Here is a 21,943-nt window from a genome sequence, read left to right as displayed (position 1 = left end):
GTCCCCCCACCCTCCCAATATTTTTACATTGCCCCAGAGTTCCCCTTTAAACATAGGCAACCTTTTAGAAAATATCTATATACCTAGTATTAGGGATGGACCGAACCTGCCGAGGTTCGGGTTCGTATGAACCCGAACGCTCGGCCTCAGATTTCCGCTGTCTGCCCGCTCTGTGGAGCGGACGGATGCAGCGGGAGGAACGCCTGGAAAACTGGGATACAGCCTATGGCTATGGCTGTATCCCAGTTTTCCAGGCGGTCCTCTTGCTGGATCCGCCCGCTGCACGGAGCGGGCAGACAGCGGGAATCATTACCGAGGGTTCGGGTTTGTACGAACCCAAACCGAACTCGGTTCGGACCCTACCTAGTATATCAACAAAACTGAACAAACATTGCTAGCAAGTCCTTGTATAACAAAAACTGTAGAAAGGATGATCATGCGGCACTCACCATATCTTTGTGCATATTCTTTTATTATTTCATAGTAACAAAACAACCTCAAGTGCTGTACAGGTTATATGGCAGGTGCAGGTGTAGAGCTCTAGTGGAGTACACCTGCACCTGCTACGTAACCAGTACAGCACTTGAGGTTGTTTTGTTACTATGAAATAATAAAAGAATATGCACAAAGATATGGTGAGTGCTGCATGATCATCCTTTGTACGGTTTTTGTTATACATGGACTTTACGTTATTACATGCAGAGCACCACGAGTGCCATCGTGCTTAAAAGACCTGAGGTGAGCAATCCCATTGTTTTACATGCAAATTTGTATTTTTGTATTGTTAGCGAGTCTTTGTTACCTGATTGACCTGATTGGCAAGAACAGGGTCGGGAATAAGAGAAGGGTCCCGCAGCATACTGTTCAGGAGAGGCTTTGTGGCTGCAAAAAGAGAAAAAGAAATTATATATATATATATATATATATATATATATATATATATATATATTGTTGAGGTCAGGTTTTATACTGTATGTAAAGGCACTTTCGCACTATAAGGCTATGTTCACACTACGCATATGTCCGGCCGCATATTTTCGCGGCCGGACATATACGTGTTAAACTCCGGACGGGGATTTACTTAAGTTGCAGCCGGCTACGTACGGTCCGCGAACTTACGCGGTCTTTTACTTGAAAATCTTCGGCTAGCCCCGGACACCCCACAGAACCTTTTGGATCGCCAAAGAAAAGTGCAAAAATGAAGAAATCACCACTACGTACGGGACCACATGTTACGCTACAGGCGTAAGTTACGGCATTTTCGTCCCCAAACAATGGTCTGGGTAATTTTTTACGGCGCCGCGTACGATCCTGGCGTAAGTTCTTACGTAGTGTGAACTGTGCAGCCGTAGATCGTATACTTTCCATTGTACGCAAACTACGTAAATCTCCGGCCGCTTATTCACGGAATGCCCTACGTCCGGAAACTTACGTAGTGTGAACATAGCCCAAGTATGGAAGTATTCACATTTAGGCTACATTCCCACTTCATGAAAACATTGGGGAAGACAGCTGTCTTGTAATATAGACGGCCACTAATAATGATGATGATCGTGATCTATTTAACGAGATGGGCACCTTCCACTGACATTATTACTTAGTGGTAACACAGCCTCAGGCCATGTTCTTAAACCGTAAAAAATGACGGCTGTTTCTACTGGACAGCCACCAATTAACGTTGTTATTTTTTAACAACCACTATTATTCGTATAATAACGAGCGTTGTTATTTTGACAGTGTGTGAACAGAGCCTTAGGCTGTTTTCTCACACCGTAAAAATTAAATACAGCTGTAATTTTGAGCTAAAAATACATCCATATTTTCAATATAATAATGTGCTCCACTGAAGTCAATGGGAAATTGTCCGACGCTCTGTCGAAATAATGAACACGCGCAATATTTACCACCTGCTTTTGCAATTTTTATTGCTTTTATTTTCATTCACTGTCGTATATAACTTTTATTTTACTGTGTGTAAACCCAGCAATACAAACAGTTGTAAAATAGGTATAAAAAGCGGCTGTTTTTAAATCTAATAGTTGAATTATATTTAATTAGTTTTAGTTTCGTTGTATCAAAGTCTATGGAAAAAGCAGCTGTCTGTGCACATACTGTATAAAAAAAAACAGCTGTAATTCCAACACTAAGAATTACAATGTGATCACTGATGGCTTCTTTTCCATAGATATCAATCCAGTATACTTTTCCATAAACTTTACAGAACACATTATTAGGCCAGGTTCACACTATGTAAAAACAACGACTGTATTTAATAACAACGGCCGTAGTTGTGCAAACAACGGGACGTTAGTTCACAAATAACGGCCGTTGTTTGCACAACAACGGTCATTGTTATGAGGTACAGCCGTAGTGTGAACCTGGCCAAACACAGAAAAAGTTGAAACAGTTAATTAAAAGCAAAAAAAAAAAATTCAAAAGTTTTACACCAAAACATACACAAAAACCATAGATAAACTCCCCCATGTTGTAAATGTTGAAGAATTTCAAAAAAGCTCAAAAATTCTGCCATTTGTGACTTCAGCCATAGGCTGTATCCATGCTTTCCTTGAACTCCCTAGGGCCGTATCCAACTTTTTCAACCACCGGAATTCAAATGCCGAACGAGTTTCGCTCATCTCTAATTGTCATATACGAATCTTGTTTTGCTGAGAAGTTCTAATATAGCATTTAGGGGCTCATTAAGAGCAGCGTATCAAGGGAAGCGGTACATGGCTGACCTTGCCTTACAACCAGTTGACAGTGGAAGTCAAAACAAAGGAAGGTGTCACTTAAGTTTGTGAGAAGACTTATTTCCTGCCTTCCTGGACTAATCATCAATTCCCATTTGAAAACACGTAAAGAGCTATCAAGGTCACCTCCCGAGAGGCAGATAGACGAACATCCAGTTCCTGACAAAAAAAAAAAAAAATCACTAACTTATATTTTTTAATGACTGTAGGTTGCCAACCACTGAAATTACATGTACAAGTAAAAGAGGTAACACTCTATATGGCTCAGTATAGAGTGGGTGTCATCTATTTTTATGACTGTAAACACACATAATACACTCATTTTTTTAAATGAAGTGACAACATATATCACAGCATTCCGAGCCAATCACATTAGTTATTGGCCAAGTAAAACCTTAATGCGTCTGTCTAGATTAGAAAAGGTGCCGCTTTTTCCATGAGCTCAGCTTCATTTATCAAACCCCTTCCCCCATTATGTATTCTGGGCCTTAATGTCCAAGTACTTCTTACTAGAGATGAGCGAACCGGGTTCGGGTTCGAGTCGATCCGAACCCGAACGTTCGGCATTTGATTAGCGGGGGCTGCTGAACTTGGATAAAGTTCTAAGGTTGTCTGGAAAACATGGATACAGCCAATGACTATATCCATGTTTTCCACATAGCCTTAGGGCTTTATCCAAGTTCAGCAGCTACCGCTAATCAAATGCCGAAAGTTCGGGTTCGGATCGACTCGAGCGTGCTCAAGGTCCGCTCATCTCAACTTCTTACCTTTTTCCACTGTCGTCTTCCAAAAGCTGTAACTTTTTTAAAATTTTTGTTTAAATTTTTTTTGACATATCAGGTTCTTGCAGTGCTTGTCTCCTCATCTCTTTGAAGGAGAGGATCTTTCAATAAATTCCACCACCCCCCTTAAACACGGAGACCTCGACTAAATAAAAACTTTTGACATAACATGTCAAAAGTTTTTTAAAGTCAAAGGGCCATTCCAGGAAAAAAAAAGGGGGGGGGGGAGAGAAATAAGACATACCCTGAAGATAAGACACAGTGCCTTGTTTTGAGCAAAAATAATATAAGGTGCTGTCTTATTTTCAGGGAAACACAGTATTCTAGTGCTGTGTATCCAGCTTTTCGGGATGACAGACAGTGGGGGACATGGAAATCCATCGGCAACAGCGATCATATCATACCAACGAGTAGAAGGCGATGTGGTGACAGGTGCAAACAAACAAGGATCTAAATAACCACCGAAACCTTTCTTTAGTAATATTTGCATTTGGTTCTTAATAGTATTGGGCGGACCTATCAAACTGTTTGGGTTCAGAGGGCTTTGTCAGGTGGCATGTTTTACAGGACTCGCTAGGGTGGCAACCAACCTTTGCAGCCGTGGGGAATCAAACGATGAGCATTCAGGTTCGGAGAACTTTGCCGATCCCGAACAGTTTGACAGGACCACTCAACATTAGTCGTAATCTCTAAATACAGATCTGACCATGAGTGAAGTACAGAGAAAATTTGTAATGAAAATACATGCACCTATTCTGTGTTTTTGACCCAATTCTTGTATTGGATTGATAGTACTAAGGGTCCTATTCCACGGGCCGAGGAGGGCCCGATCAACCATGTAAACGAGTGGCGATCTGCCAGATCGCCGCTCGTTTACTGGGCCTATTCCACGGCCTGATGATCGTTGAGCGAGGGCTGCAAGGACATCGTTACCGATGTCCTTGCAGCATCATACATTACTTGTCCAGGCTTCTTCTCCGCGCTGTCTTCCTCCCCGGGTCCCACGCGCTCTATCTTCAGAATGGCCGGTCAGCTGACAGGCCACACTCAGTCAATCACAGGCCGTGGCGGTCCCGGCCTATGATTGGCTGAGCGCTCCGTCAGCTGACCGGCCATTCTGAAGATAGAGCGCGCGGGACATGGGGAGGAAGACAGCGCGGAGAAGAAGCCTGGACAGGTAATGTATTACTGCTGCTGCTTGTCAAATCGTCGGTCGCCCGCCACGCACTGCTATACAACCGTAGCGATGCGCGGTGGGGGAACAATGATTTTAGGTCTGGCCCTAAATGAACGATCAGCCGATGACACGATCATCGGCTGATCGTTCTCTCTATTTCACCGAACGATAATCGGCCGAATCAGGCCAAATGGCCCGATCCGGACGACTATTGTTATTGTGGAATAGGGCCCTTACCCTTTACAAAAATCTTTACAATTCCTAACGGTTACCTGTGTACACAGCTGTTTAGTGAAATGTCATTGATTATGATCTATATAATATAACCAAGGTGGTGGCGAACAACTGTCTACATTGGCAATTCTTTTGACTGGTTGACCACTGATTGACTCAGACAGTAACACTGGGAGTGGGCAATGTCATCCAGATGTATATATACAAATAGGTCTGAAAAATTATGACACCATGATCCGAATCATAAATTTTCTTCTACTCTCATGCACTAGTCAGACACCACATGGCATAGCCATAAATCTTGTTAAGTAGACCATAGCGTGATGAGGATTACACCCCTCCCCCCCTCGGAGATAAGTAAAGCGAAATACATACAAGACTAAAAACAACACAACAAATGCAAAGACATAAAGTGAAATCATCTGGTGACTTAATTGGTCAAGAAGCGTCTTTGCTGAAAGCAATTCATAAACAAATAATTTGTATACCAAAGCTTCAATCTGAAGGGTGAAGCCTCTTTTGAAGAAGAAAGAGACGATCCTGCTGGTGATATAATGCGTTTAATGCCTTTCTCATTAAGCTAATAAGTTGCCAGTAAAGAAGACGTCCTCACATCTTGCAGATGTTCTTTACTCGTCACTGTCGGTGGACTGATAATCTGAAGTTTAATTAAACTTGTATAAGTACCGGATTAATTATTAAATAAGTCAGAAACCTCGACAACAGGCATTTGTAATAATTGTAGAAATTGTGCCGCACCAATATTATCTGAAGAACGCGAATAGAAATAGTAACAGCATTTATATCAGTTAGCTGGTGTAATAACTCATGGTACATACGGGGCCCACCACGATTAGGTCACCCATGCATGTAACATTCCTGTATTAGGCCATTAACTCGGTGAATATATATAGGTTATTTCTACATGCCTGGGATAAGCATATATCCATCCTAACAAATTAAAAAAAATAAAAGGAAATATTATAAGGGGCAGACAAGATGGACATGTGTTTTTTTTTCTCTCGAGAATCTTCTATGTTTTATATATAATCACTGGTGGAGATCAACAATTAAAATGGGTGATGCTCCTTAACCCCCTCCCACTGCCGCACTGTAAATAACGTCGCTGCAGCCTATGCCTGATGCAATAGGGACGTTAATTTACGATTCAAGATGACACAGGCACAGGAGCTGCGCCTGTGTCATCCGCGGCGGGTCCCGGCTAGCAGTGATAGCCGGGGGCCCGCTGCAACTCTCAGCACCGGAGCCGCAATTCAGTGCTGAGAGTTAACCCAATAGATACTGCAATCAGCACGATCGCAGCATCTATAGGGCTTCTGACAGAGAATTCTCCCTCTACAGAGTGAGAATTCTCTGTCTGCTGTCCATCGGGGCTCTGCGAAGTGATCGCAGAGCCCAGATGGTAGCCATGAAAACCGGAAGTCTCAGGCTTCCGGTTTCCTGGCTATAGAAGCTGGTGGGGGGAGGGAGGGAAGGCTCGGTGCGCGGGGCTTGAGCCTGTGAGGTCTGCCCCCTGCCGCTGTTACAAAATTGTGACAGCGGCAGTAGGCAGAGGAGAGGGGGCAGACACAGGGACATCAGCTTATGGGATCATTATTATCCCATCGGCTGATGTCCTAAAACAACCTGGGCATTGAGGAGTCAATGACCCCCTGGTCGTGAATGGGTTAAATTGACTCTGTCAGTAGGTTTGTGCTTCACTATCTAAAGGCAGGATAAACTAGTGACAGAGAAGAACAGAATTCTGTATGACTTACATTGTTGTGTTCAGCTGATTCGAAGATATCCTTCTATATAACAACTCTCCTACCATTATGTGCGTGTGCTTAGTAGCCCTTGATTTTCATGAGCACCCGCACACTAAGCCCACCGACTGCAGATTGGCAGTTGTCTATCTATACTGGATATAGGCAGACAGCTGTCAATAAACATCTGGAGGGTGGAGGGAGTAGCACAGCAAAAGGCCATTCTCCTGCATATTAGGAGAACAGCTGAACAGAATGAAGTAATACACCGATCTGTTCGGCCTCATTTACACGTCTGTGTCAGTTTTTACTGTCAGAAAATCCTGATCAGGAGGCATCAAATGGCATCAGGAAAGTATCAGGATTTCCTGACAGTAATCCGTTTTTACCTTCAGGAAACCATCAGCTAGCTTGAGAAAGGCCCCCTTAGATGTCATTGTATGAAATAAGCCTATTATATTCTACCTGCGGATTACGGATGGTGTCTTCTACCCACCATTGAGACTATATACCTGCGCCCGACTGTTTGCTTGAGTTGTCCTGGGTCCAGTGATCCTCTCTGGTTCACATTTGCATAATTTATTCAAATAGTGCAATATTTCATCTTTACTGCGGAGGCGCTGCAGGGAAACTGAACATACAGATCACAGCTCAAAGGAGTACCCTATGTTCGGCTAGAGTGAGAGCCACTCTAACAACACGGTCACATGCAGGAGCCACTGGTGTTGACTCCCATTCAAAAATACATGGCTGCAAAAAAATAAAGTAGCTACTGTATTTCTTCATATCAAATGTAAGCATTTACCCATGTATCTCCCAGCCTTTCAGCTTGTACTAAAGGAAGATTCTCTCTATTAAAATGACAGAGCTGTAAAGCATTACTTTCTGGCATCCTGCATGCCCAGTAGGGTTTCTATCTGTTTTACTAAGAGGGCAATCTTATTAGAAACTGGTGATAGATAAATCCTTCACTGCTGAGCAAAAATGCACATTTACCTTGACAGACAAAAATGTTCAAATACCAAGTTGTTTCTACATAACCATAAAGGTGTAATTTCATTTGGATTATAGGTTCGGTAGCAATGTTGCTGTAATTTCTCTATTCCGAGCATTCTCAAGGATACTTAAAGAGCCACATTTATAATAACTGAAAGCCAAGATCCTATAAACTGTTCCCAAGAAAAAAAATAAAAAATCAAATACTACAGCTTCAAAGGTGCTCTACCGGAGTCTAAATAGTATAAAAAAAGTCTAAATATATAATAAAAGAAAAAGTTAAAATAATATAAACAAATAAAGAAAAAGCATAAATATTGTAAAAAAAAAAAAGTGTGTATATATATATATATATATATATATATATATATATATATATATATATATATAATGTCTAAATACTACAGTTACTAAAAGGGCTCTTCAAGATAAAGTATAAATATAAAAAAATAAAAATAAAATATATATAAATTTATACATAGAGGGTGTAAAATATACACTGTTGTAAACGGCCCACAGCAACCAATCACAGCTCAGCTTTAAGCTCTGGTAAAATTAAAAAGCAGTATATTTGAGGCTGTATATTTGAGGATGTATAGCAACCAAAACCAGGAGGGGATTGAAAACACAGAAAGGATCTGTTTACATAATGTTTTAATTGAGTGGATGGCCGCCATTTAATGGCAAATATTTGCTGTTATTTTAAAACAACGGCTGTTATGTTGAAATAATGGCCGTTATTTACCATTATATGGTGGCCATCCACTCAGTTTCAACATTGTGTGAACAGAGCCTTTCTGTGTTTTCAATCCACTCCTGGTTTTGGTTGCTATGAGGACCTGACAAGAGGATCAAATACTGCCTGAAATATACATAGTGTGAACCCAGCCTTATAAATCTGGGCCTTAGGTAACATTCACGCATACTGTAAGTTTGCCCGTAATTGCGGATTTGCAATTATGGACAAATTTAGAGCCCATTAACTTCTTTTTTGTTGTTTACACTGTCCATAGATTTATGGATCTGTAATCCATGTTTTACAGATCCGCAAAAATTTCCGACAAGCTCTAGTATAGACCATAATTGCGGGACAGACTTTCCCATAGAAGTCCGTGGAAATGTTCAGAACTTTTGCAGATGAATCGTCTGTAAGGTCTGCGAATCCACCAAAAACACGGATGAGTAATCATTTTAAACCATTCCCACTTATTTAACCATCACCTTTCTCTTATTTGCTGATCTGCAAAAAATACGGATTACAGATGCAATATGGATGTAATTTGATGTAACAGATGATTTTTTTTTTTGTGAATATCCACATAGGCCTTCATTAAGCATATCCATAGGCCTTCATACAATTTTTTTACAGATCTTTTTCATTTGATTCCAATTATATTACAATGGACATAGCATAGACAAAACAAAAAAATCTACCTATCCAGCATAAAATATTTTACTGATCTCCTTTTTGTTTCATAAATACAATATTCTCCCCCCCCTCTCCCCAAACACCGTTACAACTATACAGATCTTATTTATGCAACTTCCCCCTCCCCCATACACCTTATATTGTTCTATTATTGACTATTACCAACAAGTCCTCCGATCCCTCCAGCCTCTACAAGCAAAATAGCTTCCTATTTCCCCAACCAGTAGTGTGGACCTCCACTAGTTTGACAAGTCAAAACAGTATTTTTTTCCAGGCTAAGTTTCAAACATTACTTAATATTATTCCTGCTCCCCATCCTCCTTTTCATTCATCCCCGAGATGAGCCCAGCATATGGGCCCGACCTCCATCCTGGTTGGGTCTCACCAGTCTCACCTGGATGTATACGATAAGATATACATGACCACCCCCTCACTGGAGCCCCACTCGTTCCGTAGCTACAATATCATTTCAAAGCTCTCTTTTTTTACAGTACATGCTGTTTCTTTACTTACTAGTATTTTCTTTTCTCTTTTTTCTACAGATTTTAGGCTTCTTATAATATGATCTTAACTTATAATGAACTTATATCTGGCTTTTACGGTGGATTTCCACTAGCTGATCCCATAACCGCAACTTATCTAGGCCTTGTGGATCAAACAAGACACGTAATCTGGAGGCTAAAATAGTACACTTTTTTTATTGCTGCATGAAATAGTGTAGCTGCTGGATACAAAAAGCTGGAATTGTTGCTTTATACTACATTCGCAAGTTCCGTAATTTTGTCCGTTATTGAGGATTCACAATTGCAGACAAATTTAGGGCCCATTGATTTTAATACACACTGTTCACACTGGTCCGCAATTTGCAAAAATTACTGCTGCAAAAATAATGACAGGCCCTAGTACAGACGATAATTGCAGGACAGATTCTCCCATAGAAGTCAATGGAAGTGTCTGTAATTTCTGTGGATACATAATTTTTAAGGAAGGTTAGTAACGCTAACCATTCCCACGTATTTAAAGGGGTACTTTGGTGAAAATATTTTTCCTTCAAATCAACTGGTTTCAGAAAGTTATAGAGATTTATATTTATATACTTCTGTTTAAAAAAGTAATGTCTTTCAGTACTTATCAGCTGCTGTATGTAAGTGGAGTTTTTTTTTCAGTCTGACACAGTGCTCTCTGCTGCCATCTCTGTCCTGAGACAGGAACTGTCCAGAGCAGTAGAGGTTTTCTATGGGAATCTGGGCAGGTCTTGACATGGACAGAGGTGGCAGCAGAGAGCACTGTGTCAGACTGGAAAGAATAAACCACTTCCGGCAGGACATACAGCAGATAATAAGTATGGGAAGACTGGAGATGGCATAGAAGTAAATTACCAATCTATATAACTTTCTGAAACCAGTTGACTTAAAGCGACTCTGTACCCACAGTCTGACCCCCCCAAACCACTTGTACCTTCGGATAGCTGCTTTTAATCCAAGATCTGTCCTGGGGTCTGTTCGGCAGGGGATGCAGTTATTTTCATAAAAATAACTTTTAATCCAGCAGCGCTGTGTCTAACGGCCGGGGCTTACATTTGTATATGCATTAGGCTGGCACACCCTCTTTGTCGTTCCTTTCCACCCTCCTCAACATTTACTGCTGTTTGAGCTTTGCACAGGTGTATTAACGATCCAGCCCATGTTCATTATACACACAGGTGGTGAATAGGGAGCAATCTGCCTGGAGCATTCCTAATGATGAGGAGGGTGGGGATGCAGGATGGAGAGGGTGTGCCAGCCTAATGCATATACAAATGTAAGCCCCGGCCATTAGACACAGCGCTGCTGGATTAAAAGTTATTTTTATGACAATAACTGCATCACCTGCCCAACGGACCCCAGGACAGATCTTGGATTAAAAGCAGCTATCCGAAGGTACATGCAGTTTGGGGGGGGGACAGATTATGGGTACAGAGTCGCTTTAAAAGAAAAAGATTTTCGCTGGATATCTCCTTTAACTATCACTTTCCCTTTTTTTTTGCTGATCCGCAAAAAACAAAGATTACAGACAAATTTTTTGCAGATTGCGGAAGAAGACCGCAGACATAACATACAGTCCTGGGAACCTACTGACCGTGTGAATTTAGCTTTATCCTGTAAGTTATTTTTAATCCCCAATTTGTACAAAAGAAAAGAAAAGAAAAACTTTGGTTGCCTCTATGAATAAAAAAAAAAATAAAAAATCTCACACCTGAAGAGACAATCAATTTCATATTGGGTGACTTCTCCATCGCTATTACGGTATTCTTGCTTTTTGGATCCAGGCACTTTATCATTGCAAAATAAAATGAGATGTTAAAAATATACTGCCTCCGAGTGCCGGAGAGTGCATTTTTGGACTCATTCTATCACAGTGGCTGCTTTTCTACTGATGAAGTTCTGTCTAGTAACCCTTATGAGAAAGATAATTCACACTGCTATATATGTCATATGAGGACAATACCAGCTCTTCTACATTACCTACTGGCCCCATTGCACGGCAACATGCAAAATACGCACATACAGAGCTGATCTGCCGGGTACATGTATACTGTATACTTACATACTGTATAGAGATGCACGCAGTCCTGCCCGATGATGTCAGCCTAGCATCTACAGCTTTTATGTCAATCTTATATGACAAACTGATCACATTTAAGGTCATTGTATTTGGAGAATCATTAAATGTGATGTATTCAGTATATTAATGTCTTGACATAATGCCATTGGCTGCTGGAAATCCTCAAGCCTAGCCAATGCAGGGAGCCAGTCTGTCTCTTAAAAGTTTTACATATATAAGCAATGGACACTTTAGCTTAATCTAAATATATAAATAAGTCATGTCATCGATTTCCCCAAAAAAATGATGGTCTCTTTAGAAAGAACAGGCTTTCCTTATTGTTAACCATTGGATAGCTATATTGGCATACCTAATGATGGCAATACCAGGGGGACTAGATGAAGGAAAAGTCTATGATATATGGATCAGGCCTGAGAGATAGGATACCCAGCGGACTACAAGACCGTCATGTACAAACAATATTAAAAAAAACCAGTAGATTGTCTAATGGCCGCTAGAAAAAAATATTTAGGCTCTATGGTGTTGCCTTAAAGGGGCTATCCAGTGCTACAAAAACATGGCCACTTTCTTCCAGTTTAGGTGTGGTTTGCAATTAAAGCAAATGTACCATCAGGCACATTCGTTTTAACATGACCCACAGATAGATCGGCGCCGGCGCAGGGAAGCTGGTCCTGTTCCCGTTCTATCCACGGGTACCGGGCCGGGGCTGAAGCATTGGAGGCAAACCTGTCCGCCTCCAGTGGGAGGAATCCCCGCCCCTCTATGAAGGGGCTCCATTGATTCTAACAGAGCTGCGTCATAGAGGGGCGAGGGGTTACTCCTACTGGGGACGGCCCAGCCCGTCTCCAGTGCTTCAGCCCCGGCCCGGTACTTGTGGATAGAACAGCACCGTACAAGGGAACCGGGCCGCGGTTAAAAAAATGGACCGCGGCACCGGCTTCCCTGCGCCTATCTATCTGTGGGTCATGTTAAAGTGGCCATGTTTTTCTTATGCTGGATAACCCCTTTAAAGGTGTTGTTCCAACCTCAGGACAGGGGATATCTATAGGATCTAACTCCTGTTAAAATGGATTGGTGGAAAACATATTCATCTATCAACACACTATGCATTCTCATAGGAAGCTTCCGGAGACCCAGTGGGGTTGAAATGTTGCCACAATCTTGTAATTGGTGTTTCTGGACATTTTTCTTTATAACATGTCAAAGAAAATATCAAAAGTTTTCTTAGGCCTACGTGTTTCACCTTAGCGATTCTTTCCCCAGCTTGATGCGGGTGCCATAGACGATCAAAGGACTGTGGCAAGAGAAGTGCTCAGTCAATAGCTTCTTCCAGCAAACGGTGGATAACTTCCAGGAGGTGTTTATTTGTACCATGATTTATGCCTCCTCTCCACCTTGCCGAACCCCACCCCCCCAGCCCCCCTGCCCATCCATCAGGAGTGGGGGACACAGCAGGCATATGCCAGGGAGAGAGGCGAATCTGCGCCTTCTCCCTGGCTGACGCCCCTGCCTTAAGTTTCATAAATGTCCCCCACAGTCACTACTTAACTCGGTTCTTTAAATTAAAGTGACAAGCGGGGTTACCAGTACGTGCAGCATATTTTGGTAGGATCCTAACATATAGCCCGAGCATAAGGGAGGAAAAAAAAGTAATTGAACAGCCCCATACTGAAGCCAAATGAGAGGCCGAGTGCCTTCGCCCTATACACAACTCTCGATTGTAGAGGCATATACTGTATTCTCATATACATCCTAGACTTTTTGGGATATACAGTCGGTTATCTATTGAGGCTGGATCTCATAGATGGGTATGGATGAACCAATACATATGCATCCAGAAAAGACTTTATCATGAATATACAATGAATCTATTATCTCATTTGCTAAGTGTTTTATGGAGACCCTCTGATCGCCCTGACCGCCTGTTTTTTTTTATCAGGTAGGGAAATCCAGAGGAGCGGTATGAACCAATATATATTTGTAAATAAAAAAAGGAAGGAATATAGCAAAAACACAAAAAAAAATTAATAAAAAATCCTTTCAAAGATCACAGCCGCTGACTTAGAATTCTAGGAGCTGTATAAATCGTTAACCCACTAACTCCTTCCGAGCAATTTACAACATCCAGAGAAACGCTTTAAGGTTACGGATAGCTCCAGAACTCCATTCCAGCTGTTCATTGTTTTGCAAGAGAGGATAGGATGGAGAAGCAGCAGCAGTATGGGGGTGGTATACCAAGGAGAGGAGGGTAAGAAAGAAGAAAGGAGGTAGTGGTGGGGGACGACTGAAGGGAAGATTGCTGACAAAGCTTTGTTCTTACTTCTAACTGCTAAAACCTGGAAGGCACACTCCTCATATTATTTTCAGCTCATTTTTCTCCTAGACTGGTTCATCTGAAATACCTTCCTCCCGATCTATAATGGCATGGCCGTTCAGCGAGAAACGAGAGAGAGAGTTATATTTTCCCCTTGAGTTAGGACGCCTTGTGAGAAATGATAATGGGTAATCAATAAAGTGGGAAATATGAGGCCACAAACTTTATGAAGCCAAAGAGACGTATTACTTCTGAACAACACTTATTTTCCTTAACAAAGTCACTACTAGGCTGTACCTAATAATCTGAAGGAAAATCGAAAGAGCTGCTACCACATCAGCAATATTGGCAACTTATTCCACTTTAATGGCATTTTGATTGATTTTTCAGCCTAATGGTAGTTTTATAGATTTGACGCTGCTCCTGCAAAATAGTTGTGTGTGTAATAAACATCCCTGAAGGCAAACACTGACCATTAAGGCCCTTGTCTTACTAGGGAGTCATAATTGAAGCATGGCCCGCACAGCTGCTGGCTTTTCGTTTTTTTTTTTTTTTTAAGATATATATTTTTTTCGATTTGTTAAAGAAAAAAAAAAAAAAAAACATACAAAATACCTTCCCTTTCTCTGGTCACCCTCTGAATCTCATCAGTGCATCCAAGGCTTACGAAGACGAAGATGCTTTTCAGATATTTGTGTAAAATGGAAAAAAATCATAAACAGGCTGACCTTGGCAATGACTTTGGGTGTTTCAGTAAAGCACTGACCTGCCGGAAAATGGAGACCTTGGCGCTAATAAATCAAGTACGTCTTAAAATGAGTTACCCTAATGCTCATTCATCATAGCTGCAATGCCATTTGCAGAAGAGAAGAGGAAGGAGGGGGAGGAAAGTTGTCTAGCCTTTACTAACCCTGAAGCAAATAAAAACCATTTAACACCTTCACTTAATGCATTGCAGGTCTCTCGGCACTTAAAAGGTTAAATGACTTAAGTGGTCCCCAGTGCGAATCACAACCCATTCTTTTTTTTTTTTTCTTCTTCTTCTTCTTCGGCCTCTTAAAAGGAAAGTGGTTCATTAACCTATAGGGGTCGAGTGCAACAAACATCCTGCGGTGTAAAGCAGCGGATTAAGCTATCTGTGCCATCACCTTCCGCCACCTTCTCCGGCAGGTTATCCTTCAGCCTCTTGGTTTACAAATCAAAACGACGGAAACACAAATTAAATTGTGAGTGCAGAAGGTTGCAGAATGCTCGATTCTGTAGGCAAAAGTTTTCCAGTCAATGGTCAAGCCTAGGTCTTCTACACCATGGGTCTCCAAACTGCGGCCCTCCAGCCAAAGCTTTGGATTTGTCTGTCCAGGCATGATGGGAAATGTAGTATTGCAACAGCTGGAGGGCCGCAGTTTGGAGACCCATGTATCTACACCCAAAAATAGTGGTCTTTATTACGAGGACAATAAAATATTGACAACTAGGTTACACTGCAACAAATCACAACATTATCATATTGGGAATTGGACATCATGGGGGGATTTCTGAAGATCGGCGTGCTCATAGTGGCCGAATTTTCTAAAAGGCGCACGTCGTGAATCCGGCCGACCGAACCTGCACCTGGCTCATGATAAATGCAGCGGGAGGAGGCCACACCTTCCCCTACCCACCTATCGGGCGAGCAGGGATATGGCAGGCGTATGCCAGGGAGAAGGGACGAATCTGCACCTTCTCCCTGGTATACGCCCCTGGAACATTTATAAATGTCCTCCCGTGTCTTTGCATGCAGCAAAGTATACCCAGCAACAATACGTCCCATAGAAAGGGTACAAGCCCACAACACTACCATGTGCAACAATCATTTATTCCATGACATAGCGTCCCTATAGGTCTGGGTGTATCCATTATTTTTCAATCCTCTGCCTAACATGGGAGGCCTCAATGTTATAAAAATTAACCCATCAACACTCTACATAGTTATGTTGGTTTATGTCATGTATTGATTCTGGGTAGAAAAGTTAACCACTTGTTATGGGCAAATGAAGCACAGTTTTATGTATTATACCTGAATTCTGAAGAGATTAATATTATTAAAGACGCTTTTTTTTGTTTATATGATGCAGCTTAGGCTATTAAAGGAGTACTCCAGCGAAAACCTTTTTCTTTCAAATCAACTGGTTTCAGGAAATTATATAGATTTGTAATTTACTCCTATTTAAAAATCTCAAGTCTCCCCATACCTAGGACATATCAGCTTCTGTATGTCCTGCAGGAAATGATGTCTTTTCAGTCTGACACAGTGCTCTCTGCTGCTACCTCTGTCCAAGACAGGAACTGTCCAGAGCAGTAGCAAATCCCCAGTCAGACTATAAAGAAAACAACATTTCCTGCAGGACATACAGCTGCTGATAAGTATGGGAAGACTTGAGATTTTTAAATAGAATTAAATTACAAATCTATATAACTTTCTGACACCTGTTAATTTGAAAGAAAAAGATTTTTGCTGGACAACCCCTTTAATAGAGAACAATGTAGATGTTCTTGTGTATATGATGTACATACCTATTTAAAGTAATATGAGTGCATGATTTGTCTACCACCCTGGTTCCTATTGCCTCTCTGATATGGTTTCCTAATGCAACCTACATTTTTCATGATGCCCCTGGCTTTGAGAGACAGGGATTGCAAAGTCTCATCCATGCATTTGCCCAGAGACCTATATTACTGCAGCACCTGATCAGTGACATGTGTCCTCTAAGTCACACAATACAGTATTATATAAGATACAGCTTTGGTCTGTTTCCTTTTCTCCCCGTCAGCTCCTATTCTATGTTCACGTTACGATTCGGCCTACCAATCCACATGTACATCAGCAATATCTCAAAAGACCATTAAAGGCAATGGGGCCCATGCCTCTACATGCACACCGAAGTCAGCAGCCAATTGTGGGATTTTGCTGACGTATTTGTGAAACGGACAGAAAACTTGTGATGTGAATGTAACTATACACATAGGAGTGCAGATATCAGGATGCATCGCACAGGACACAAAAAATAGGCTTACAGCAGGTATAGGCAGGCAGTGTGATCAGGGGAGTACTATAACCATGCAGCTAATCTCTGACTGGACTCAACTACTGTATATAGTGGCACCTCTTGTCTCCTAGAGCAGATGTAAGCTCTTCAGCAGTAGTGTAAGAATGAAAGGGTCAGAAAGAGGAGGAGTGAGATGCAAGAAGGGATCAGACAAGTGATGATGTAAGTCTGTAATACACAGGAAATCAGTTATACAACATCCTGTCTACACATTAGAGAAAGTATTTTTCTGGTTATAAGAATGGGGATTGCAGAGCAAAGCTATAGTAATGAAATGTATGCATGCAGCTAAGCAGGGATGAAACAGATGGCACTGCAGAAATACTAGTGGCGAGTTAGCATTATATGACCCAGACTTCTTATTTCATTCAGAAACCCTTAATAAGGTTTATAGGAAAGTTTTTTTCCCCCTAAATTCCACTAATCTTTTTTATAACATAGAGATCATTTTAAGCATGTGATTTGTGTACTATACTTATGTATTTTGGAGTTACAGACAGTAAAAATCACTGCAAATTCAACACAGTGGCACATGTAAGGCTTCTAGAGAAGAATAGTTGTATAACACAGCACTGCTTTTTCACCGTTTAAATTTTTGTTGGCAGAAATCAATAGAACAGGCGATTTAGAAACTTTGTAATTGGGTTTATTATCCAAAAAATGCATTTTTATCATGAAAAAGCAGTTTGAAGCTCTCCCCCCTGTCTTCATTGTTCTCTATGGAGAGGGGAGGGGTGATGGGAGATGAGGCACAAAAACAGGACAACAAAGAGTTAATTTACAGCTACATCACCAGGCTATCTCAGAATACCGGCGTTCATACAGCTCCCTCTGTGTAATCCTTTGTTCTCTGCTGGAGACTAATCTCCCTCCTCCCCTCTCCATAGATTACACAGAGCTCGACTGATGTAAAAGAGTCCAGATTTCCTGACAATGAGCAGTTAATGAGAGAGGGGAGGGAGGGGTGTAAGCTGGGAAAAGTCTTTTTGAATGCAGATAATGGCATATTTGCCTCATAAACCCAATCACTAAGTTTCCTAAATTTGCTTGTACTATTGATTTCTGCAAAAAAAAAAAAAAAAAAAATTGCTTCACTTCATCGGTGGACAGTGTCAACCAGGTAAAGCTTCAGGGCAGCTGGGGAGAGGGGCCCAACTACTGTGAAGCCCTGCCTAGGCGAAATTGTCCACCACACATAGAGTAAGGGTGTGACAGTATCACTTTAATTTTAAATATGGGGCACATAGAGGTGCGGTATGGGCCTATATATTTTTACGGTCACTGGATTACAGATCCATAAATGCTCACAGTGAGAGAAATTTTTTTCAGGCAACTGCACTGGGCACAGATAGTAGCACAAGATAGGCCATTGGTTATTGGCTGAGCTGCTAGAGATGATCGAACAGCGGAAAATCTTAGGTTCTATAGAACTCGAACCTTGTCGAACCTTCCGCATTTGATTCCTGATGCCTTCCCGGTCCGTGGGGAAGGATGAGACAGCCCGGGTACCGCCTGGAATTCCGGGAAACAGCCTATTACCGGGAAGGCATCGGGAATCAAATGCGGAAGGTTCGACAAGGTTCGAATTCTATAGAACCTATGATTTTCCGCTGTTTGATCATCTCTATGAGCCACCACCAGGGGTGTAACTACCACTGTAGCAGCCATAGCGGCTGCTATGGGGCCCACCGAATCAGGCGGCCCCCATGGCCTGCTCCTGCAATACATTGGGCCTCCTGAGCTGTCATCATTCGCAGCACCAAGTGTGATCTGCAAATGTCCCTTTAACTGAAAGCACTACTGGCGAGCGCATGCGGTTGTGGCTACACATAACGGCTTAGTGGTCAGTCGGGAAGGGGTCGGCCTAATCAAAAGTTTGCTATGGGGCCCAGTGATTTCTAGTTACGCCCCTGGCCACAACTATACAGTACAATGCACAGTGTAGGGTTCCAGCCTCATTCACTCTGTAGTGCGGAGTACTGAACAGCTGGTTGACGGAGGGATGTCGCACGTCAGCACTCAGCCAATCAGAGATTGATGACCTATCCTGTGGCTAAACCATCAATCGTATAGTCCTGGAAATTCCCTTTAACTAATATCTAGAAGGGTAGATTGCCCTTAACTGAATTTTCTCTATCTCTTTAAATAGAGCATTATACCTTTAACAGAAGAAATGATTTTGTTTCTGCAATGGAAAAACGAGCTCTGCATTATTCTCTATAGGCTCCTATGACATTATATATTATTTCCCAGCATGCTGCATTACATAATACCCTCCACAGCTCGGCTAACATCCTATTTATCACTGCTTTCCATTTTATGCTCACGTAAAAGAAAACTGAAAATACACCGCACCACCTGTACATATAAATTGTGGCGTTCTCTCTGACCTGTACGATACTGATGACAAACCGCAGGAGCTGGATTATTTGAAGCAAGAAGCAACACGGTGGGATGTAAATAGGAGCTGCACCTGGATCTGGCAAACATGCACGGTGAAGGCAGTCCCTGCCAGGTGTCAGCCCAAGATGTAAAATATCTCCTGCCGTGACTTATGGAAATAAACTGCATAGGGAGAGGGGGATAATAAGCAAAACTGATTGCCGTACACTTTATCTCTCAATATAAATTATACATAATCACCGGTGTAATCTCTGTGTACATACATATGCATATGTTCATTCACCCTCTGCTTACTCCTCTTTACATCAGAAATTACCAACAATAATGATGTAATAATCCACATCATACTGACAATTTTGCAAACTTAAAAGGGAATGTGTCAGCAGAAAATGGCCTACTGTTTAAATTAGACTTTTTAGGTTAAACCGATTTTTTAAGAATTTTTGGTGATATTTTTTAATTTTCCATTTTACTATCAATATTATAAAATAATCTTGAAATTTTGCAGTTTTTATTCTCACCACTAGGTCTTAAAGCGACTCTGTACCCATAATCTGCCCTTCCCCCCCCAACCCCCTGTACCGTCAAATAGCTGCTATTAATTCAAGATCTGTCCTGGGGTCTGTTCGGCAGGTGATGCAGTTATTATCCTAAAAAAAACAACTTTTAAACTTGCAGCCCTGTGTCAAATTGGAGTGGCCTAGAGTGTGTGTGCCCTAGGCCTGCACCGCCTCTCCGTACTATTAGGAATGTCCTGGGCAGTATTTTTCCTATTCATCACTTGTGTGAACATATGAGCAGTGTTCACACAGGTGATGAATAAGAAAAATCCTGCCAGGGCCATTCCTAATGATGAGGGGAAGGTGAGGAGGAGGGACAGAGAGGCGATGCACACACACTCTAGGCCACACCAATTTGACCCCAGGACAGATCATGGATTAAAAGCAGCTATCCAACAGTACAAGCGGTTTGGGGGGTGCAGATGTGTGGGTACAGAATCGCTTTAAATTTAGCTGAGAATTCCTGGTCTGTGTGTGATGATAAAGAGGAGGCTGCTGTAAAGTGATCTGTACAGCATTACAGCGACAGGTGACAGCGGTAGATAGATAGCATCAGTATAAGGGCCTGATTACACAGAGTGATTATGGGCTGAATCAGGCAAATTTGGGCAGATATAGCTCTGTGGACAACGGTCAGTTGAGGAGTCAATCGTCGCCTGATCGTTGTCTTTCAACATTTTTAAAAATCATTGTAGTCACGTAATAGTAATGCGCAGCGAACAACTGATGACAAAGTAATAAAGTATATTCTTACCTCTAAATGCAAAACCGGTGTCCTGGTGCCTTTTCCCCACTCACCACAGCTGCTAAAGAAAGTTCTGAAGTGATGTCTGAACTGACAGGCCGCTCGGACAATTACTGGCTGCAGTGCTATCCCGTCTCAGCCAGTGATTGGCTGAGCGGCCTGTCACTTCAGACACTGCTTCAGAAGCTTTAGTGGTGGCTGCGGTGAGCAAGGAAAAGGCAGCAAGACACCAGGGTAGCAAGTGTATACTTTGTTATTTTCTATATAAAACAAGATATCGCCAATTACGCCCTTGCTGGACAATTCTCGAGCTGTGTAATGTGCTCTGTATGCGACCGTCGATCTAGCAGATTGGTGCTCTCTTACCCCAATCATCAGGCTGTTTATTACAGCCCTCAGACAACAGCAGCTCCTTGTGGAATTACCACTCTAAAGGTCACAGAGCTTGCTCAGTAATGTTTCACATTCATATCAAAGGAGCAGGTCTTGTCTATTGTTGTCTGTGTCCATGAGTCCTGCTGTAAAGCATGTCACTAAATACTATTAAAAACAGCATAGGCATGATGGCTGCCTCTTTAACAATGTACAAAAAAAACGGTAAATAAAAAAACACAATCATTGGGGGAGATTTATCAAACATGGGGTAAAGTGACACTGGCTCAGTTGCCCCTAGCAACCAATCAGATTCCACCTTTCATTTTCCAAAGAGTCTGTGAGGAATGAAAGGTGGAATCCGATTGGTTGCTAGGGGCAACTGAGCCAGATTCACTTTACACCATGCTTGATAAATCTCCCCCAATGTCTTTTTTTTTTACATTGTGGGGCTATGTTCACACTGCAGGATTTTTTGGGTGTAATTGCCGACAGACGTCAAAAAGACTAATCAAGATCAAGATCATTATAGAGAGCCATCATAAGCAAACATCGGACGTCTTTTTGACGTCCATCGGCACTGATAGCTGAAAAATCCAGCAGTGTGAACATAGCCTAGTACTTCTTATCTTCAACCTTAGCCTTTTCCAAGGTAAATGTTAGATTATTTATTCCTAATATGTTACCTAATATAATTAATGGTTTGGTTACATTTTGCCAAGGAT

At 41.8% G+C, this 21,943-nt stretch overlaps 1 protein-coding gene across 6 annotated transcripts in view; it reads right to left on the bottom strand.

The window, feature by feature from the left end:
- CDIN1 (CDAN1 interacting nuclease 1) overlaps window positions 1-21,943 on the bottom strand; it is a 236,008-nt gene that overhangs the window by 117,401 nt on the left and 96,664 nt on the right. For all 6 annotated transcript variants that reach the window (XM_069949763.1, XM_069949759.1, XM_069949765.1 and 3 more), the window contains one exon: window positions 803-882. In XM_069949763.1, coding sequence (XP_069805864.1) covers window positions 803-882 — 80 coding nt within the window. The remainder of the gene's footprint in view (window positions 1-802; window positions 883-21,943) is intronic.

Source organism: Dendropsophus ebraccatus, chromosome 13, assembly GCF_027789765.1.
Source record: "Dendropsophus ebraccatus isolate aDenEbr1 chromosome 13, aDenEbr1.pat, whole genome shotgun sequence".
In the NCBI taxonomy this organism is placed as follows: domain Eukaryota; kingdom Metazoa; phylum Chordata; class Amphibia; order Anura; family Hylidae; genus Dendropsophus; species Dendropsophus ebraccatus.
Note: the sequence above shows the minus strand (reverse complement) of the source record. Positions and strands in the feature narration are given on the sequence as shown.